At 38.8% G+C, this 18,567-nt stretch overlaps 2 protein-coding genes and 2 pseudogenes across 2 annotated transcripts in view; 2 read left to right on the top strand and 2 right to left on the bottom strand.

Annotated features, from left to right (window-relative positions):
- Window positions 1-1,485: 1,485 nt before the first annotated feature.
- LOC138796983 (C-X-C motif chemokine 10-like) lies at window positions 1,486-10,753 on the top strand. Its single transcript, XM_069976744.1, has 4 exons — window positions 1,486-1,601; window positions 7,162-7,288; window positions 9,964-10,050; window positions 10,511-10,753. Exons 1-4 carry the CDS (start codon window positions 1,538-1,540, stop codon window positions 10,524-10,526), a joined length of 294 nt encoding a protein of 97 aa, XP_069832845.1. The 5' UTR covers window positions 1,486-1,537; the 3' UTR covers window positions 10,527-10,753.
- Window positions 4,666-4,825, bottom strand: LOC138797995 (U2 spliceosomal RNA; annotated as a pseudogene).
- On the bottom strand, window positions 4,991-5,150 carry LOC138797926 (U2 spliceosomal RNA; annotated as a pseudogene).
- Window positions 10,754-12,809: 2,056 nt separating the features above from the next.
- The window catches only part of SDAD1 (SDA1 domain containing 1), a 35,511-nt gene continuing 29,753 nt past the window's right edge, over window positions 12,810-18,567 (top strand). The window contains exon 1 of the mRNA XM_069976742.1: window positions 12,810-13,217. Coding sequence (XP_069832843.1) covers window positions 13,155-13,217 — 63 coding nt within the window. The 5' untranslated portion in view covers window positions 12,810-13,154. The remainder of the gene's footprint in view (window positions 13,218-18,567) is intronic.

Genomic DNA, 18,567 nt, shown 5'->3' with positions numbered 1-18,567 from the left:
TTTTTCCTATGTGCGAGATAGGCTTAAGCGATCGCAAAACGATTGCAAAAGAATTTTCCGTACGATATATCGTACCGTCTAAACGCTGACCATTATGAAAAAAAAATCGTTACTCCGACATCGTTAATCGTACGATCGGACCAATTATCGTTTCGTGTAAACGCAGCATAACGGTGCATTGCTTAGGGAAGAAGTAATTACACAACAATATTTCAATAAATAAAATGCATCATTAGGGAGAATGTATTATGTACACAATTTTTTTGAGAAAGTAGAACTTTACATGGGCTGTACAAAATGTTATGGTTGTTCTCAGCTTGTCATAAAAAACTCAGCTTGTCTAAAAAAACTAAGCTAGGGTAGCAAAAGTAAAAAACAAATATGATAAATCAGCCAAAAGGTAGCTAACCTAGAACCTTGGCGCAAAAACTGAGAAACGTGGTGTGAAGTAGAGAAATCTAGCTAATTTGCCTTGATAAGCACACAAAAAATACGCAGAGCACAAAAATCTGTATTAGCCCAAAAAAAGAGTGCAAACACATTGATACATTTACCCCTACTTTTTTTATTTTACAAGTACAGTGGTGCCTTGGATTACGAGCATAATTCATTCTGGGACCGTTCTTGTAATCCAAATCCACTCTTAAACCAAAGCAAATTTTCCCATAAGAAATCACTGATATGCAGACAATTAGTTCCACACCCCAAAAATAATGATTTTATGTTCTGAATAACATGTAAAACAAATGAAACAAACATTTAGAAACAGCTGAATATGTTATATTATAAGTTACTGTACAGTATGCTGCTGAACTTGGATAAAGCCCTAAGGTTGTCTGGAAAACATGGATACAACCAATGACTATATCCATGTTTTCCACATAGTCTTAGGGCTTTATACAACTTCAGCAGCCACCGCTAATCAAACGCCGAAAGTTCGGGTTCGGATCGACTCGAGCATGCTCGAGGTTCGCTCATCTCTACTGATAAACTCTCTTACATTTTTACTTCACAGTAGATGCCATAAAACTAAAAAGGGCACTAAAATGATCATGAGTGCCACTAAAAAGTACAACCTGTCCAACAAAAAACAAAAACTTAATTGATGTAAAAACTTTATTAATAAAAAAAAAAAAAAAAAAACCTCTGTTGATGGAAAATTGTTATTGAGGTGAGGAGGAAAAAAAGACTAAAAATTTTGCTGCGCCAAAATTGTCTGCAACGAGAATGGGTTAAATGGCAAATTGTGTTTCTATTATAGCTTTCTATTATTGTACTATAATGTCTATTATGTGTATTGTGCTCTTCTTCTAACATCTGTCTTTTAAAGTAAATGAGAACTTGTCACAAAGTCAACAAAGTCAGAAAGTCCCAGTCCAAGTCCCAGTCATGGGATTTTCCCATGGTGATTTCTGAATTCAGTGGGAGGGTAGGATATTTATATAGGATCCACAAACTGGACTGCTAGTTATCCCTCTTTGCCGTCCAGCATCAAGACCATCATTTTAAATATATACTTCTCCATTTCTCCACCACAATGTACCGACCACTCATTGTCATCGTTCTCTGCTCTCTCTTCCTTCTTCAGTCATCTGTACAAGGTAAGTAATGCTACATACAATAGCCCAAATGTATTGTTGTTTTTTATGTAACATTATAATTGTTATAATTCATATAATTGTTATATATGAATATATGGAATCACTACCCTAATTGCTGCATGTATCTACTATTATAGACATGATTCACTCTTTATTTATCTTGGTCACCACCTATATTCATAACCACTAATGTAGAAAGACCTTAAAGGTCTTATAGGTTAAAGGTTATTCTCATCTCATATGACATAGTTATACTTGTAGGACTTGTCAAGTTATATATTTTTGCAATTACATTCATTTACTAAACTTCACTCCTTCTCCTGATATTCCTGCTCTTTCCCTCTTATTGTTGACAGCTTGTAATCTAGGTTACCGACCACCAATCTGATCTAAAAACAGTGGTCTGGCTGGTGTATATTTGGCATAATATAGATATATAGAGATTTTTGGGAACATTGATGAACTCTGCACCAGGGAGAAGCCACAGATGCTCCCCTTCTCCCTGGCGTACGCCTGCCATATCCCCCGCTTCCCTTGATTGGTAATTAATTATTGTTGGGAATTACTCATTCTTTATTGTTCCCATATAGTGTCAGTAACAATTGTGATTTTTTTTTCAGTTTGTAACATGTCCCGTATTTACTGAAATATAGGAAAATTCATTCAAAATTCATCAACTAGAAACCCATGCTGATAGTATGAAAGAAAAGTTTTTGCTTGATCAGATCAAATCCACAACCCCCATTCTCTATAGGTATATATCTGAGGTATTGCATTGTACTGTTAAAACCTTCATTAGAAAAATCGCTGTCATCATACCAAGGAATATTAACTTGTCTCACCCTTTCAATGTGAAAACAATAGGCGGCTTAAGGCGGTGACATTCGTGAGCTGAATGCCGGCATTGTGCAGCTTGCTTTTATTATTGTTCAGGAGATTGTTTTCATATAATTTGTGCAATGTTCTGCAGAGCCTTTTTTAAATTATTTTTATGTAGAGAAAGGGCTCGCTTTTCACAGAAATCATTTTTATGTGACGACTTTCAAGACTCACAACTTTTCTATTTTTCCATTGATGTAAGCAATGGTACAATATATCTATTGTTTTCCTAATATTTTATTTTTTTGAGCAGGGAAAGGGGAGGTTATTTTGCCATATTTTTATTGGTCCTCAATTGACCATTTGTTCTTCCATCTAGACAATAAACTGGCAATTATTTGATTGCTTTTATAAAGCTTTGGAATACTTAGCTTGGCATGACTTAACCCTTTGAGGACCAAGCCCAAAATGACCCAGTGGACCGCGCAAATTTTCATTTTTGTGTTTTCGTTTTTTTTTCCTCCCCTTCTAAGAGTTCTAGCACTTTCAGTTTTCTATCTACAAGGCCATGTGAAGACTTGTTTTTTACAGGAGTAGTTGTACTTTGTAATGGCATCTTTCATTCTACCATAACATGTATGATGGAAGCCCAAAAATATTATTTATGAAGATATAAATTGATGTAATCTTAAAAATAGAATGCAACATGGTAACTTTTGGGGGGGTTCCTGTGTCTACGTAATGCACTATATGGTAAAAGTGACATGATACCATTATTCTATAGGTACGAACACAACCATATGCAGGTTTACACAGATTCTGTAATGTTATATATATTTTTTTTATGAAATCCTTTTTTTTTTTTCAATTAATTATTAATAAAATGGTCCTATTGTGACTCTTATAACGGTTTTGGTTTTTCACCTACAGGGCTGAGTGGGGTGTCATTAACGGTGAGGGCCCGGCTGCTCACTGCAGCCGGCCCCCACTTCTCAGCACAGGAGGTACTGGTACGCCCAGGGTCTTCTGGAGAAAGTCACCCAAGGCATACCAGTACGTCCAATGTCATCTAGGGGTTAATAGACTTTCACCCATTGGCAGGCCTAGCGGCTTTAGTTAGACCCCCTATCTGCTACAGAAACGTATCAACATCTCTTTGTCGCAACACTCCCTCTGTCTGACAGCATAAATGCCACAGCCTGCATTAGAAGGGGTTAGACTGCTGAGATTGAAGCTATCAGCAGAAACGATTGGAAGGTTAAATATTTAACTGTTTATTCCCTGTTTGTTCTCTTGGAACATACACCATAACATAGTCACTTATCCACCTGCCATTATTCGGATAAATATATATGATTAGGCTATGTTCTCACTCTGGAAACATAGCGGGGAAAGACGACCATCACGTTAAACTCACAGCCACAAATAATGTACATGATAATTATTCACGACCGTGCTTATAACGAGAAGGTCACCTCCGTGTTCTAAAGTGGGAAACATCGCCTTACAGAGGAGGCAGGATGTTGGTTGACAGGTTACTTAGCTTTAGTGTCTGCCTAGTAGCCATTGCCAAGATTCAACTACTCCTATACCAATGACCAGGTGGAATAATAATAATAATAATAATAATAATAATAATAATAATAATAATAATTGTTTTTTTTATATATATAACACCAACAAATTCTGGGGGGACATAATACATATACACAAAGTACTGAGACCAGAGGGGCGAAGGCTTTATTAGCAAAAGCTAACAATCTATGAGGAGTAGGGTTGAGACAAAAGGCAGAAAGATAATAGTTTTAGAATGTTAGAAGAACATAGAGTCCATATGGGATCGAAGAAAAGAAAGTTATAGGGTGTTGTTGGTATGTAGGTTTCTGTATGTTAATGAAGTTGGAGTGTCCAGAGGAGGATGAGAATTTTTTTCTAGAGAGAGAAGGTCATGGTCAGAGAGGTGGAAAGCATCAAGTTAGAGAGAGAGCAGAGTGAGAAAAAGATCAGGTCCAAAGAGTTTGATGGTGTGACCTCAAAAGACGGGGAAGAAAGTGGGATGACCTGGAAGAGGCATAGTGGCGAGTGAAGTATCCAAACTCCTCCACCATGCTTGTTTCTGCCACAGAATCAGACAAGACAGATACTTTATGTTCTATCTTTTATGTAACACATCAGATTCCCTGGAGTTTTAGGAGATCTATGTTCACTTCTATGTTCACTCTCCTGTCATGTCTGTTTTGTTTGTTTTTTGTGCACTGAATCTGGCAGCACTGCAATACCAGGTCAAAGCTCCTTTTCCATCTCCCTGTTCTAAAAATTCATTTAATACATGGTCGCCAGATAGGGGACGTATCATATATTAAACTGATAAGAATAGATACTACGGAAACTTGAGAGAAAGGAATGGTTGCACATCCCATCTATGGCTGATACTAATGCCGCCAGGCCTATATTAAAAATCAACACCAGAGTGTCTGTATATGATTTGATCAAGCCATAATAGCCCCATGTACCAACGTGCAGGTCCTCTGGTTCACACGGGTCCCTATGCTAACTCCACAGCGTGTCGGTCAGTGACCGCCGCCCCCGCAAAGCGTGCACGTGCAGGGAAGGGGGGCCATGGAACGGCCCTGCAACCCCCATGTCACAAGACCAGACCCAAAAAGCCCCACCAGAACCCGGCCAGAATAGATACTACACTTCATCTTAGCCAAAAGGCCAAGAAGCGATCTGTCATGTCTGTCTTAGCGAATGTAAGTACTGTCTTTGAAATAATTTATAATAATAAAGGAATAAAAGGACTTTGGGGAAAATAGTGCCCCATTTTTATTTTATCTTGAAGTTATTATAAAGAAATAACTGTGAAGAACTCTGTATTGTGCCATTTCTGTAACTCCGCTTGAAAATTCATTAAACAAAATTGATGTTCATTCCCCTAGTCCCCACATACCGACACTGTCCAATAGACTGTGTAGGGACACAACCTACTGACCAGAGGATTAGTAACACATAGATATCAATCAGGCCAGGACTATACTGAGACTGAGTCTGTAGCTCTACTGATTAATTATTGTGTCACACAGAGTCTCTATGTAAGTCAGGCCTTATTCTCACAGATGAAGCAGAGTTCTAAGAGGTCTAGTTCACAGAGTTCTACAACACAGCAGAATTATTAGTTCATGTGTAATACAATTATGTATGATAAAAGATGTGTCAGGAGAGGAAACCAATTTGTTATAATCCACTGACTCACAGGTCACTCACTTTCCCATGGACCACCTCTGAATAAGTGCAGAGTTTATAGTCAAGGCATTTTTGGTCCTTTACTTCTACATCCTTTCCACCCTATATAGCAACATAAACTCATATCTAAACTCTTAAAGGGGTACTCTTAAATCAACCATTGTCAGAAAGTTATATATATTTTAAAATTACTTCTGTTTAAATATCTTAAGCCTTTTAGTACTTATCAGCTGCTTTACGTCCTGCAGGAAGTGGTGTTTTCTTTCCAGTCTGACACAGTGCTCTCTGCTGCCAACTCTATCCCTGTCATGAACTGTCCACAGGAGAGGTTTTCTATGAGGATTAAAGGGGTTATCCAGTGCTACAAAAACATGGCAACTTTCTATCAGAGACAACACAACTCTTGTCTTCAGCTCAGGTGCAGTAATTAAAGGGGTTATCCAGCGCTACAAAAACATGGCCACTTTCCCCCTACTGTTGTCTCTAGTTTGGGTGGGGTTTTGAAACTCAGTTCCATTGAAGTAAATGGGGCTTAATTACAAACCACACCTGAACTGGAGACAACAGTAGGGGGAAAAGTGGCCATGTCTTTGTAGCACTGGATAACCCCTTTAAGCTCCATTCACGTCAATGGAACTGAGCAGCAAAACCCCACCCAAGCTGAAGACAAGAGCGGGGCTGTCTCTGGAAGAAAGTGGCTATGTTTTTGTAGTACTGGATAACCCCTTTAATTACTGCTTTGGACAGTACCTATCACGGACAGGGGTGGCAGCAGAGAGCACTGTGTCAGATGGGAAAGAAAACGCCATTTCCTGCAGGACATCCAACAGCTGGTAAGTACTGGAAGACTTGTGTTTTGTAAATAGAATAAATTGACAAATCTGTATAACTTTCTGACACCAGTTGACACCATTTAAATAAATTCTTACCCTGGACCCCTTAACATATTTATATATTAGAGTCTAAATTAATTCATAGCAGACCTTAAAATAAATGCACCCCCAAGATCACTAAATAAATGTATACCCCAGACCTCCTCTGACCCACATACAAGTCCCAACATGTACTTAACATGTAGCCCAGCGGCCCACTGAGCATCTGCCGGGCCAGGAATATTGTTAGTCGGGGACTGCGTAGCACATAAGCTTCTTTATCAGGCAAGTTAAATAAATTAGAGATTATTATATTATAAATTTTAAATAAGTACGTCCATCCACTAACAACACAAGATAAATGTATGACCACTGAAATGCTGACCCCTTGGACCCACACCGTTTACAAGCACCCCTCTATGAGACATTACATAGAGCCCTGTTCTTCTCACCTGTCAGGTCCCAAAGCCATTATGTAAGGTCCTGAAGACCACCAACACTTTTCTGTAAATGTTCTGTTTGTGAAAATGTAATGTTATGTGGTTTTTATAGATAGAGCATATGTTTTCTATTTAAAGTTGATCGTCTTAAATATCTGTATAAAGAATCATATCATTTCTTTATAGGTATGTCCCTGTTGGGGAAAAGACGCTGTATGTGCAAGGGACCTGGTGCCAGTCAAGTGAACCTTAAGGAAATCAGGAAATTTGAAGTATTTCCTCCAAGCTCCAAGTGTGAGAAAATGGAAGTCATGTATGTTTACTGTATTAACACTAAGTTTGCTCTAAATCAAGCTTGTAAGACATAGACAATATTTTATTCCTGAGATATTTTGTCTATTAAACTCAGGGTCGGGGAGGAAGGGGGAGTTCTGGTTCTCATTGAGGAAAACCAGATGTTGTAGGAATTCCTACAGGCAATGCTTAATTATAGGAAAAGACTATGAAAATAAATGAGTTCTCCAGCAGAGCCATAGGTTGCACTACAGACGCAGTTTTCTCCTTTTGGGTGGATATGGACCAAGAAAAGATCTTGTCTCACAGTGGATAAAAGCAACTGGAAGTAATGTAGAAAAGAAGATTACAATGTTATAAAAATGTCAATAAAGAAAATAGGTGTACATGGAGACAAGATAGGAAGTAATCTGCCAGCTGCCGTTTACATTCCAAATTGCGGACACTGTTAGAGAGCTTTTAGTTCACAGAGACACATGGCACCTTTCACATATTCACCTGGGCATAATGTAAGTAAATGTTTTTATTCACAAGTGTCAAAGAGACTTTCCTAACCTCTCTTATGAGTGACTGGCAGAGCAGAGAGCCAATGGCTGTTTGCTCTGTCAGTCCCTTGTATTTAACTGTAAGGGCCCATTAGGAGCAGATAGGTGCAGCAGCAGACTACCTTCTTCTTAACCCCTTATGTTCTGCAGTGTGCAAGTGACCCAAAGTTCAGTTACATGCTGCAACACAAAAAAGGGTTACGAAGCAGAAGACAAGGAGATCTCTGCTTCACTGCTCATGCACTGATAACCCCTGACCTCTGAACATTTTCCTTCTTGATTGCAACAGGGGTTATCAGTGCAGTGAAGTAGAGAGCTCCTTGTCTTTTGTTTTAACCCCTTTTTGTGTTGCAGCATACAAGTAAACATTAGGTCACTTGCACACAGCAGAGTTTAAGCAGAAAGACACAGGACAGTTTTTACCTTCTTCCCCGGGCCACCCTGCTGCATGGGCCCCCATAGCAGCTGCCTGGCCTGCCTCTATAGTAGCTACACCACTGCTTTCACTGGAGAGAGAAAACATTTTCTATGTTATAGAGGCACAGACATATGAAAAGTGCCATCTGTCTCCTTGACCTAACAGCTATCTAACAGTGTCAGCAGTTTGGAAGGTAAACTGCAGCCAACAGATTCAATTTAAGGTAATTTTACGGCTACAGGGTGCCTGCATTGTTCTTTATTGTTCTCAGCCATAAATGAATTTGAAAAAAAGGAGATGTCTCAGTCTCAGATGTTTCTTTATACACATCCTTCATTCATGATTTGCTGTAAAATCTATAAAGACTATAATGTCTACAGAGGTCTTTACCCTTTGTGCTGCTTTCCATCATGATTTTATATGGCTAAGATAAACAAATTCCTGCCTGGAACACACAGAAGCCAGGGATGTAGGGCAAAGGTTTTTCACGAGAAAATAAAAGCAGAATACATACTATAAGATACATTTTTTCAGATTACATTTGATAGTAATTGATTATTAGCAAATCAATATTCTTTTTACGTCATCAATACAATATATAGCATAAATACTTTTTATGTTTTACTGCTCGATAAAAGTGGCACCTGTTTGGGCTAACCCAGCCCACCCATACATTGCTTTAAAGTGTAACGTTCATTTAATATATTTTTGCAGAAATCAGTAGTATAAGCGATTCTAAGAAAAACTGTAAAAGGTTTTATTAGGCAAAAAAGCTTCTTTCTGTATTCAAAAAGCTGTTTTCCAGCCTCCTCACCTCTTATCTGTGTGTAATCAAGCAAAACCGTCTTCATTACAGAGAAGAAAAGTGAAGAAGGGTTCTACTGTGTCAATTATAACCTATTAAGTGGGGAGGGGAGATGAGTGAGCAGGAAGAGGAGACAAGCAACCCTGCTGTTTGGAGACAGGACACATAAAATGCTGGATTCAGAGGTCAGAAAGGTCAGCGCTTATCTGGGATCTTGGTGAGAGAATATTCCAGGATGATGTTTTGTGCCGAGATGATTTTTCTCCTCTCTGTGCTCCCTCATACCACTCCCGCCACCACCATAGAGCATAATGGACAAAGAAATCCGACTTCTGAAGTGAGCGGAAGGTAGGAAAAGGGAGGCTTCTTAGAATTGCTTGTACTATCGATAGTTATTGATTTCTGAAAAGTGACATTTAAATGACATTTACACCTAAACCCCTTCATGACCCAGCCCGAAATTACCTAAATGACCAATTTTCATTTTTGCATTTTTTTCTTCATCCTTACCTTCAAAGAGCTACAGCGCTTCATAGCGGTTTTGCGTTCACCTGGTGAAAGGCGGTGGTCTAGGAGTTAAAGGGAAACTCCAGAGGTATTTTTTTTCTTTCAAATCAACTGATGTCAGAAAGTGCCATAGATTAAAAATCTCAAGTCTTCCAGTACTTATCAGCTGCTGTATTGTGTAGACATAAGCATTCATATGTAGGATATTACAAATCTCTGGCACTTTTTGGCACCAGTTAATTTAAAATAATTTTTTTTTGTGCTGAAGTTGCCCTTTAATGACTATTTATAAGAATGGCCACCATGTAATGCAGCACTTCACCTGCAGGGGGTCAGATGGAGCTTTTATAAGTCATATCTAATACATAAAAATCATTACCACATTTACCTTTTGTTATCATTGTTTTCAATCTTCAAAGTGTAAAATTCAAGGATGGCACAAAAGACAAATGCCTCAATCCTGACTCGAGATTGGTGAAGTCACTTATAAGCATCGCAAAGAAAAGGTAAGGCCTTAACCTAGGAATACCGCAGCACCGTTTTCTATACGATCTCAGAAGGCATGCAACAAGCAGTAATGCATGATCCTCTTACAGCACAGTATATGTATATTTGTATAATGATTTGGCGCCATAGTTACAAGGCACGTTTGTTGTATATTCTCTGCTGCACGTTAGACCATCTAAGCTGTTAGATCATTGTCTTCCAACATGTCAAAAAATCATTGGCTGCCGGCTGCACATCTCTCTGTGTGATAGGTGATGCACGACTGACAGCTGATTATAGCAAGGGGTGCACGGACATCTCAAATGATGTCCGTGCAGCCCTGATCGCAGGATTATTAAACCATGTCATAGCAAACGCCAGTCTAGCAGATTAACACTCGTTTATCATCTAGTATGGTCTTTAATCCCAGGAATTGTACCCAGCCCACATGGCATACTCATATTTTCTTTCTTGTTACAGGTCATCTGGAGAGTAAGGAGAAGATGACAGCAGTGGCTACTCTACTCTAGTATAATGCAGCGTCCATATGCGTAATAACTAACATCACCCTTTTTTCCCAACTATATTAACTATGCACCTAATAATTTTCGCTTTAGGGTTGAGTAGTCATAAAGTTAATCAAAACATGTTTAGATCTGCTAAACCTACAGTATATTAACATTGATTCTATACAATAAATGAACACAGCATTATAAAAGGCAACATGCAATCTATTGGCGTTTTTATACAAAATGTAGAAATTCCCAATTAATAGCAAAAAATAAAAATAAAAAATACGGAATGAAAATAAATTACAGCTGATAAATAGCAATATACACTTCTAATAATTATGAAAAGGCTTTGTGTATTTTTAACCATTGATGGTTTAAGCTTTAGACTTTTTTCACAGCAAGAGAAAATATGCACTGTATTATTAAGGGATTAGTTGTATATTTAAATAGCACACAGTCAGGCCATAATAGATGTATATTCTAGCAGAAATAGTGGTGTATTATTTCCAGTCTGACACAGTGCCCTCTGCTGCCACCTCTGTCTGTTACAGGAACTGTCCAGAGCAGTAACAAATCCCCGCTCAGGACAGTTCCTGACATCGACAGAGGTGGCAGCAGAGAGCACTGTGTCAGTATGGAAAGAATACACAACTTCCTGCAGGGCATACAGCATCTAATAAGTACTGGAAGGTTTTTAAATAGAAGTAAATTACAAAAAGGTAAAAAAAATCCTGACACCAGCTATTTTGAAAGAAAATTTCACTGCAGTACCCCTTTAACATCCATGAAAAGCATCCTTTGCCATCTCATTCAACCAATGCCAGTACATCTAAATGCAATTGAGTTTTTAACTATTTATGGGTTATATTTTAGACTCATTCACAGCAGGAGAACAACAAATACTATTTAGGGATTTGTTGTATATTTAGATAGCACACGCCTGATTCACCCTCAGTAGCTGAAATGGAGAAGTAACATACAGAAGGGAGCTTTATATCCGCCACAAACCTCCAAGCCTTCTAGAAAAAGGGCATAGTACAGTCCCAAACCAGCCAATATAGCTGAAAGATTCTTCTTGTATCAGAAGCATGGGTAAAATGTCATTGTTAAAAGTTGGTTTCACTACTGGTTTTGGCTAAAATATTGACCAGAATAAGGAACAAATATTGACCAAAATACTATGTGTGAACGCGGCCTCAGATACAACCAACCAGCTACTTAAAGTGTCACTGTCGTTATAGCTTTCAAACTCTAAATCAACACTAGTTGTGATATAAAGCAAGTTTGCAATATACATTAAGTTGTTTTTTTTTTTGCTTTTATAATGCTAAAAAACAAAGTTATACTTACCAGAAATCCAGGTCCAGTTTCCTAAAAGCAGATTTTCTGACTTGTACTGCTTGAAAAAAACAGACTTAAACAAAGGAATTCCAGCCAGTACAGAGAGTCACAGCTCAATGTGTCTGTCACATGACTACCTTCTCTGCAAGCGCTCAGATGGCCTGGGAAACACAGGACTTCCTGTTTTTTGACTCTTTGAGAGAAAAAAAAACAACTAATAAAAAAAAATTATGAATATATATTGCAAACTTGCTTTATATCACACTATCTACTGTTGATTTAGATTTTAAAAGTTATAACAAGAGTGACACTTTAAACCACCATCTTTCTGGTGTCCAGGGAATAGGATCGGTGGAGTGATGTTCTAAGCTTAGATAGCACAAGACAAGTATCAAGGCAATACGGCAATGAACAAACCAAAGTGGTACATGTAAAATGGGAATAGTAGTACAGACACAGCAAGAAAATGTGTAGTCATTAGGAGAAAAAGTAAGAATGACTTTTTTTAACAGGCTATATGCAGTGAAAAGCATGTAAAATAATGACACGCAGATATAAGCAGACCATTGTATCACAGTGGAGATACCCAACTCCCTCCCCAAAGGAAATTAAAGGGGTTATCCAGCGCTACAAAAACATGGCCACTTTCCCCCTACTGTTGTAAATGGAGCTTAATTGCAAACCGCACCTGAACTGGAGACAACAGTAGGGGGAAAAGTGGCCATGTTTTTGTAGCGCTGGATAACCCCTTTAATTGGTGGAAAGAATGGGGGAGATTTATCAAACATGGTGTAAAGTGAAACTGGCTCAGTTGCCCCTAGCAACCAATCAGATTCCACCTTTCATTTTCCAAAGAGTCTGTGAGGAATGAAAGGTGGAATCTGATTGGTTGCTAGGGGCGACTGAGACAGTTTCACTTTACACCATGTTTGATAAATCTCCCCCAATGTGATTAGAAGCCTGAAATAAATGCCGAGTGCAAACTAATAGAAAAACTATTTACTATAATAGCAAAGCAAAACATAAATAACTCAAAGCAACAGGGCTCCACATGATCAGGATAAGACAATATGTATTGTTGCGCTTTGCAACTTTATCAGGGATCCTTCCTTATTTGGCCCACCATCCCCATGTCTGAAAGACAAAATTTTCCTGGTTTTTTTCTATAAAACAAAAAAACGTACAGTATATCATCATGGGAAGAAAAATATGGTTCACCAACAGGTTTTGGTTCTCAAGGAGCCTTAGTGATGGTTCATGAGTAAAGCGACATGAGCCATGAAGACCGAAGTGCTGGTGAAAAATATTGTGGAAATCCAAGCCATGCACCGAAGGTGGGTGAAGCTGCCGACACTGTGTTTCCTGGCAGGTTTTATCTGCATATAGCCTATTCAAAATAAAAAAATAAATTTATATATATATATATATATATATATATATTTCTAAACCTATTGGGTGTGCACATATGTGCTTTTTCATTTTAACCCAATGTATTTATTTTCAAATAGGGCATTACAGAGGATGAGGAGGGGCTTCTTGATCAAAGCTGTGTAACATATTTATCAACACCTGACAATAAATTCGGAATACATATACAATGCATCAATAAAGTGTATCCAATTTCCTAATAATAAGTCCCCTTTTTGGTGCGTTTACACAGACAGATTTATCTGACAGATCTTTGAAGCCAAAGCCAGGAACAGACTATAAACAGGGATCAGGTCATAAAGGACAGACTGGGATCTATCCTCTTTTCAAATCCATTCCTGGCTTTGGCTTCCAAAATCTGTCAGATAAATCTTTCTGTGTAAACGCACCATTTGATAAGTTGATTATAAGTACCCAAGGCTACAATCACACATTCCGTAGTTTTTTCCTTTAGGGTACAAACACACACACCGTATACGCAGCAAATACGCAGCAGATCTGCAGCAGATTTGATGGTGCAGATTTGATGCTGTGTTCAGTTATTTAGATCTAATCTGCTGCGTATCTGCTGTGTATTTGCTGCGTATCGCAGCAGTAAATACGCTGCATATACGGTGTGTGTGTTTGCACCTCAATGCGGAAGGCCTGATAATTTCAATTGGGCTGTTCACACTGCCTATCGCCTTCCCCTTCTTTGCTGATCTGCAAAAAATACAGATTGCTGATACACATTTTTTGCGGATTGCGCATAATTGCAGACATCATATATGATGCTGAAAAACTACAGAATGCATGAATGTAGCTCAAGACTGGAATTACACATGCATCAAAAACTGCATGTTTGAATCCGACCTCCATGCACTGCGGTACAGATGCTTGGATTTTATATGTATAAAGCTTTTTGTACTCTTAAAGTAATGCAATTACGGCCTGCCCTGGGAGAAAAAATGATTTGTTGTTCCAAATGCAATTGGTATGGAGAAATACTGTGAGGTGTTATATACTTGTGTTGGCACCATATTAAAGGGGTACTCCATTGAAAATATTGTTCTTTCATATCAACTGGTTTCAGACAGTTATATAGATTTGTAATTTACTTCTATTTAAAAATCTCAAGTCTTCCCATATTTATCAGCTGCTGTATGTCCTGCAGGAAGTGGCATATTCTTTCCAGTCTGACACAGTGCTCTCTGCTGCCCCCTCTGTCCAAGTCAAGAACTGTCCAGAACAAATCCCTGTAGAAAACCTCTCCTGCTCTGGACAGTTCCTGACATGGACAGAGGTGGCAGCAGAGAGCACTGTGTCAGTCTGGATAGAATACACCACTTCCTGCAGGACATAAAGCAGATGATAAGTACTGAAAGACATGAGATTTTTAAATAGAAGTAAATTACTGTATAACCTCCTGAAACCAGAAAGAAAAATTTTCACTGGACAACCCTTTTAAGACTACATAAACATTTGAGACTTCACAAAGCCATAATACATGAGCTCTTATAGCAGCCAAACACTTTAATAAATGTTTCATTTTATATCATTACTCCTGTGTAACTATTTGCTGTACAGTTTATGTCATCATGTCAAAAAATTGTTTATCAATGACTTTGAATATGAAAACGGGTAATAAAATTTAATTTCTTTTTTGCTGAAAACCTTGAATTTATTATTCATTTTATGAACTCGACTTCACACTTTTCATTTGGATAGAATTTTTTTGTGAGGTTTTCCAGCTTTTTATGTTGTATGTATGTTGTATGAAAAATAAAGCATTGATATCCACGTGTGGGAAAAAAGCAAATTATTGCATTTAGCACCGTGAAGGATGTTTCCATAAAGGTAGTTAGTAAAGATGAGGGTGACTGCAGCATAATCGAGTCCGATTGTTTGGCTTTGGATACCAGTGGCTGAAGAAGTTGGATGCCACCCTGGGGAGTCCTGGAAAACATGAATACAGCCATAGGCCATAAACTGTATCCATGTTTTCCCGGACTCTATAGGGCTGCATCCATCTTCTTCAGCCACCTGTAATCAAATGACGAAAAATCGGACTCGATCATGCTCCACTCACACATATCTCTAGCAGTTCCCTCATCACTATTTCGCCACAATATAAGACCTAACAAAACATTCAGCCTCGACAATACTTGGATTGGGATTGGGATTGGGATTGGGAAAAAATGCTTATACATTTCTAACTTGCTGCTGCCCTGGTGTCAGCCGTCAGCAGTTCCGTCACGTCAATGTGAATGTAATACTGCCGCTAATCAATGGCCCCTAGTGCATTCTTGCTGTATGTACTGCAGGAGACGTGCTGAGGCCAGTACCTCTTAGGTTGCATGTGGTAACATTAGCTCTTAATTAGAGATGAGCGAACCCGGTTCAGGTTTGAGTCGTTCCGAACCCGAACGTTCGGCATTGATTAGCTGGGGCTGCTGAACTTGGATAAAGCTCTAAGGTTGTCAGGAAAACATGGATACAGCCAATGACTATATCCATGTTTTCCACATAGCCTTAGGGCTTTATACAAGTTCAGCAGCCACTGCTAATCTAATCAAATGCCGAAAGTTCGGGTTCGGATGGACTCAAGCATGCTCCAGGTTCGCTCATCTCTACTCTTAACCTTTTCATACAAGTCAAAATTAAAATGTGGCAGATATGTTCTATTCAGTTGAACGCTGCTTGCAGACATCTATGTGGTTGCTGCCATAAACCTCATTTCAGGAGAAAATTATTTTCAGTCACAGAAATTTTTGCAAGTCCGCCACTCGTGAATCCACCTTAAAGGAGAACTCTGGCCTGGACCCATTTTTTCAACGCCTGAAGGATGGTAAAAAAACTACCATCCACTTACCTCCCTGGCTCCCGCACTGCTGCCTGTATACCGCTGCTCTGGTCCCCGATGTCCGTCCGCTTCCTGGTCTTGAAAGGGACTTAAGACGTGACATGGAGGGCCCCCTCAGCCATGCAGCAGCTGTAGCACTATCCCACCTCTGCCACTAAATGTCTGAGGGGACGAACAGATAAATAGCACTCAGTTGTATTAAAAACAATACATACAAACAATACAATACATACAAACAATACATAGTGACATACTATCAATAATTGGTAAATATAAAAATAATGTATCCAATGCACGTACAATTTTAATAATATAGCAGCAATTCACAACGCTGATTCAACCCACTAGGAAAGTAGCTCTCCAACCGGAAAATCCAGAATGGAGTCTACACCTTCTATCACCACCTCTTGCTGATGGCAATACTTTTATAATGACAATAACTCTAAAGAAGTCAACTTTGCCATCATGTTTTTCCATGCCCTACAAGTTACCCTGAGAATTTCTGCAGTGTGTTTGGTCCATAGTTTCCCCTGGGGGATTTGCAAATATGTTTATCTTGATGGCCCCTACAAGTATAACTATATTAGTTAAGATGGGAATACCCCTTTAAATGACCTAAAGGGGTTATCCAGCAGAAAAAAAAATCTTTCAAATCAACTGGTGTCCTGCATGAAGTATTGTTTTCCTTTCAGTCTGACACAGTGCTCTCTGCTGCCACCGCTGTCCATGACAGGAACTGTCCAGCGCAGCAACAAATCCCCATAGAAAACATCTCCTGCTCTGGACAGTTACATACATGGACAGAGGGGGCACCAGAGAGCACTGAAATGAAAACAACATTTCCTGCAGGACATACAGAAGCTGATAAGTATGGGAAGATTTGAGATTTTTAAATAGAAGTAAATTACAAATTTATTTAACATTCTAAAACCAGTTGTTTTGAAAGAATAATATTTTAGCAGGATAACCCCTTTAAATCAGAGGTTACTCTAATACAGTGGTACCCTAGCTATCAGTCACCACCATCCTCCAGTCTTGATCACCAAAGCATGTTACTGTATTGTGTGTACAGGTTCCATCTAACAATGCAGTAGTCGTGGAACACTATATATATATATATATATATATATATATATATATATATATATACAGTAATACCTCGGTTTTTGAACGCTTTGAAACTCGAACTGCTTGGTATTCGAACGAAAATTTAGCCAGAAGTAGTGTTTGGAATTAGAACTTTGCTCGGTTTTCGAACGTTTTTGCGAGCGTGGATGGTGGGTTGTACCTGGTAAGTTTAGCACTGGTGAGGCTTCACATACAGTACAGTACTGTATAAGACTGCTGGAGAGCGTATACAGTGCAGTAGTAGTACAGGCAGTGCACCACCATCTCCCATACATTACAGTGCTTGGATGGGGGGGATGCTATACAGTAAAGGATGGGTGAGGAGTTGGTGACTACTGTACTATAATTGCTGGTTCTGATGAACATTTCTTATGTTTAATGTCCTGTACAGTATATTGCTGTACTGTACTGTAGTGATTATACTGAGCACTTATCAGTGTAATAAATGAGTATTGTAGGTAATTATTGGTGGCTGCTGGAACCAATTAATCACATTTACATTATTTCCTATGGGAAGACACTGCTCGGTTCTCAAATTGCCTTCCGGAACCAATTAAGTTCGAGAACCGAGGTACCACTGTATATATATTGGTCCCTTGGTTTAAGAGTAACGAGTGCGGGTGGGGCATGGCCTGCATAGTGGAGTCTACAGCCCTGTACTCTGACCCAGGAAGTCTCCCTCACGCTCCAAATCATAGCAGATCCACTTCAGGCTGGGGCTTACATCAGGGGACAGTGGAGGTAATCTCTTCATAGCTGTATCCCCTCTCTCCCCGGACAGAGAGTGCTGCATGTATGTGCCCACATCTGCCCTGCTCATTCCTTCATGCTCCCTGCAGTCTCTGTCTGCCCTTGTGTTTCCCATCCTCTCCATTACTGTACAGTGACTTATAATATCACATATTCTGCTGTTTCTGAATGTTTGTTTCATTTGTTTTACATGTTATTCCGAATAATAAATATTTATTTTTGGGGTGTGGAACCAATTGTCTGCATTTCTATGATTTCTTATGGGAAAATTTCCTTTGGCTTAGAAGTGGATTTGGATTACAAACACGGTCCCAGAACGAATTATGCTCATAATCCAAGGCACCGCTGTGTGTGTATATATATATATATATATATATATATATATATATATATATATATACAGTATGTGTGTGTGTGTGTGTGTGTGTGTGTATCCAGCATATAATACCTTTTCTTAAAAAAAAAAAAATAATAATAAATCAGGAGCACTACCACCTAGCAGGAGCCCTGCCACCCAAGTTATAGTGATAAAACTC

This window comes from Dendropsophus ebraccatus, chromosome 7, assembly GCF_027789765.1.
Source record: "Dendropsophus ebraccatus isolate aDenEbr1 chromosome 7, aDenEbr1.pat, whole genome shotgun sequence".
Taxonomy (NCBI): domain Eukaryota; kingdom Metazoa; phylum Chordata; class Amphibia; order Anura; family Hylidae; genus Dendropsophus; species Dendropsophus ebraccatus.
The sequence above is the reverse complement of the archived record's forward strand: the minus strand, read 5'-3'. Positions and strand labels throughout refer to the sequence as shown.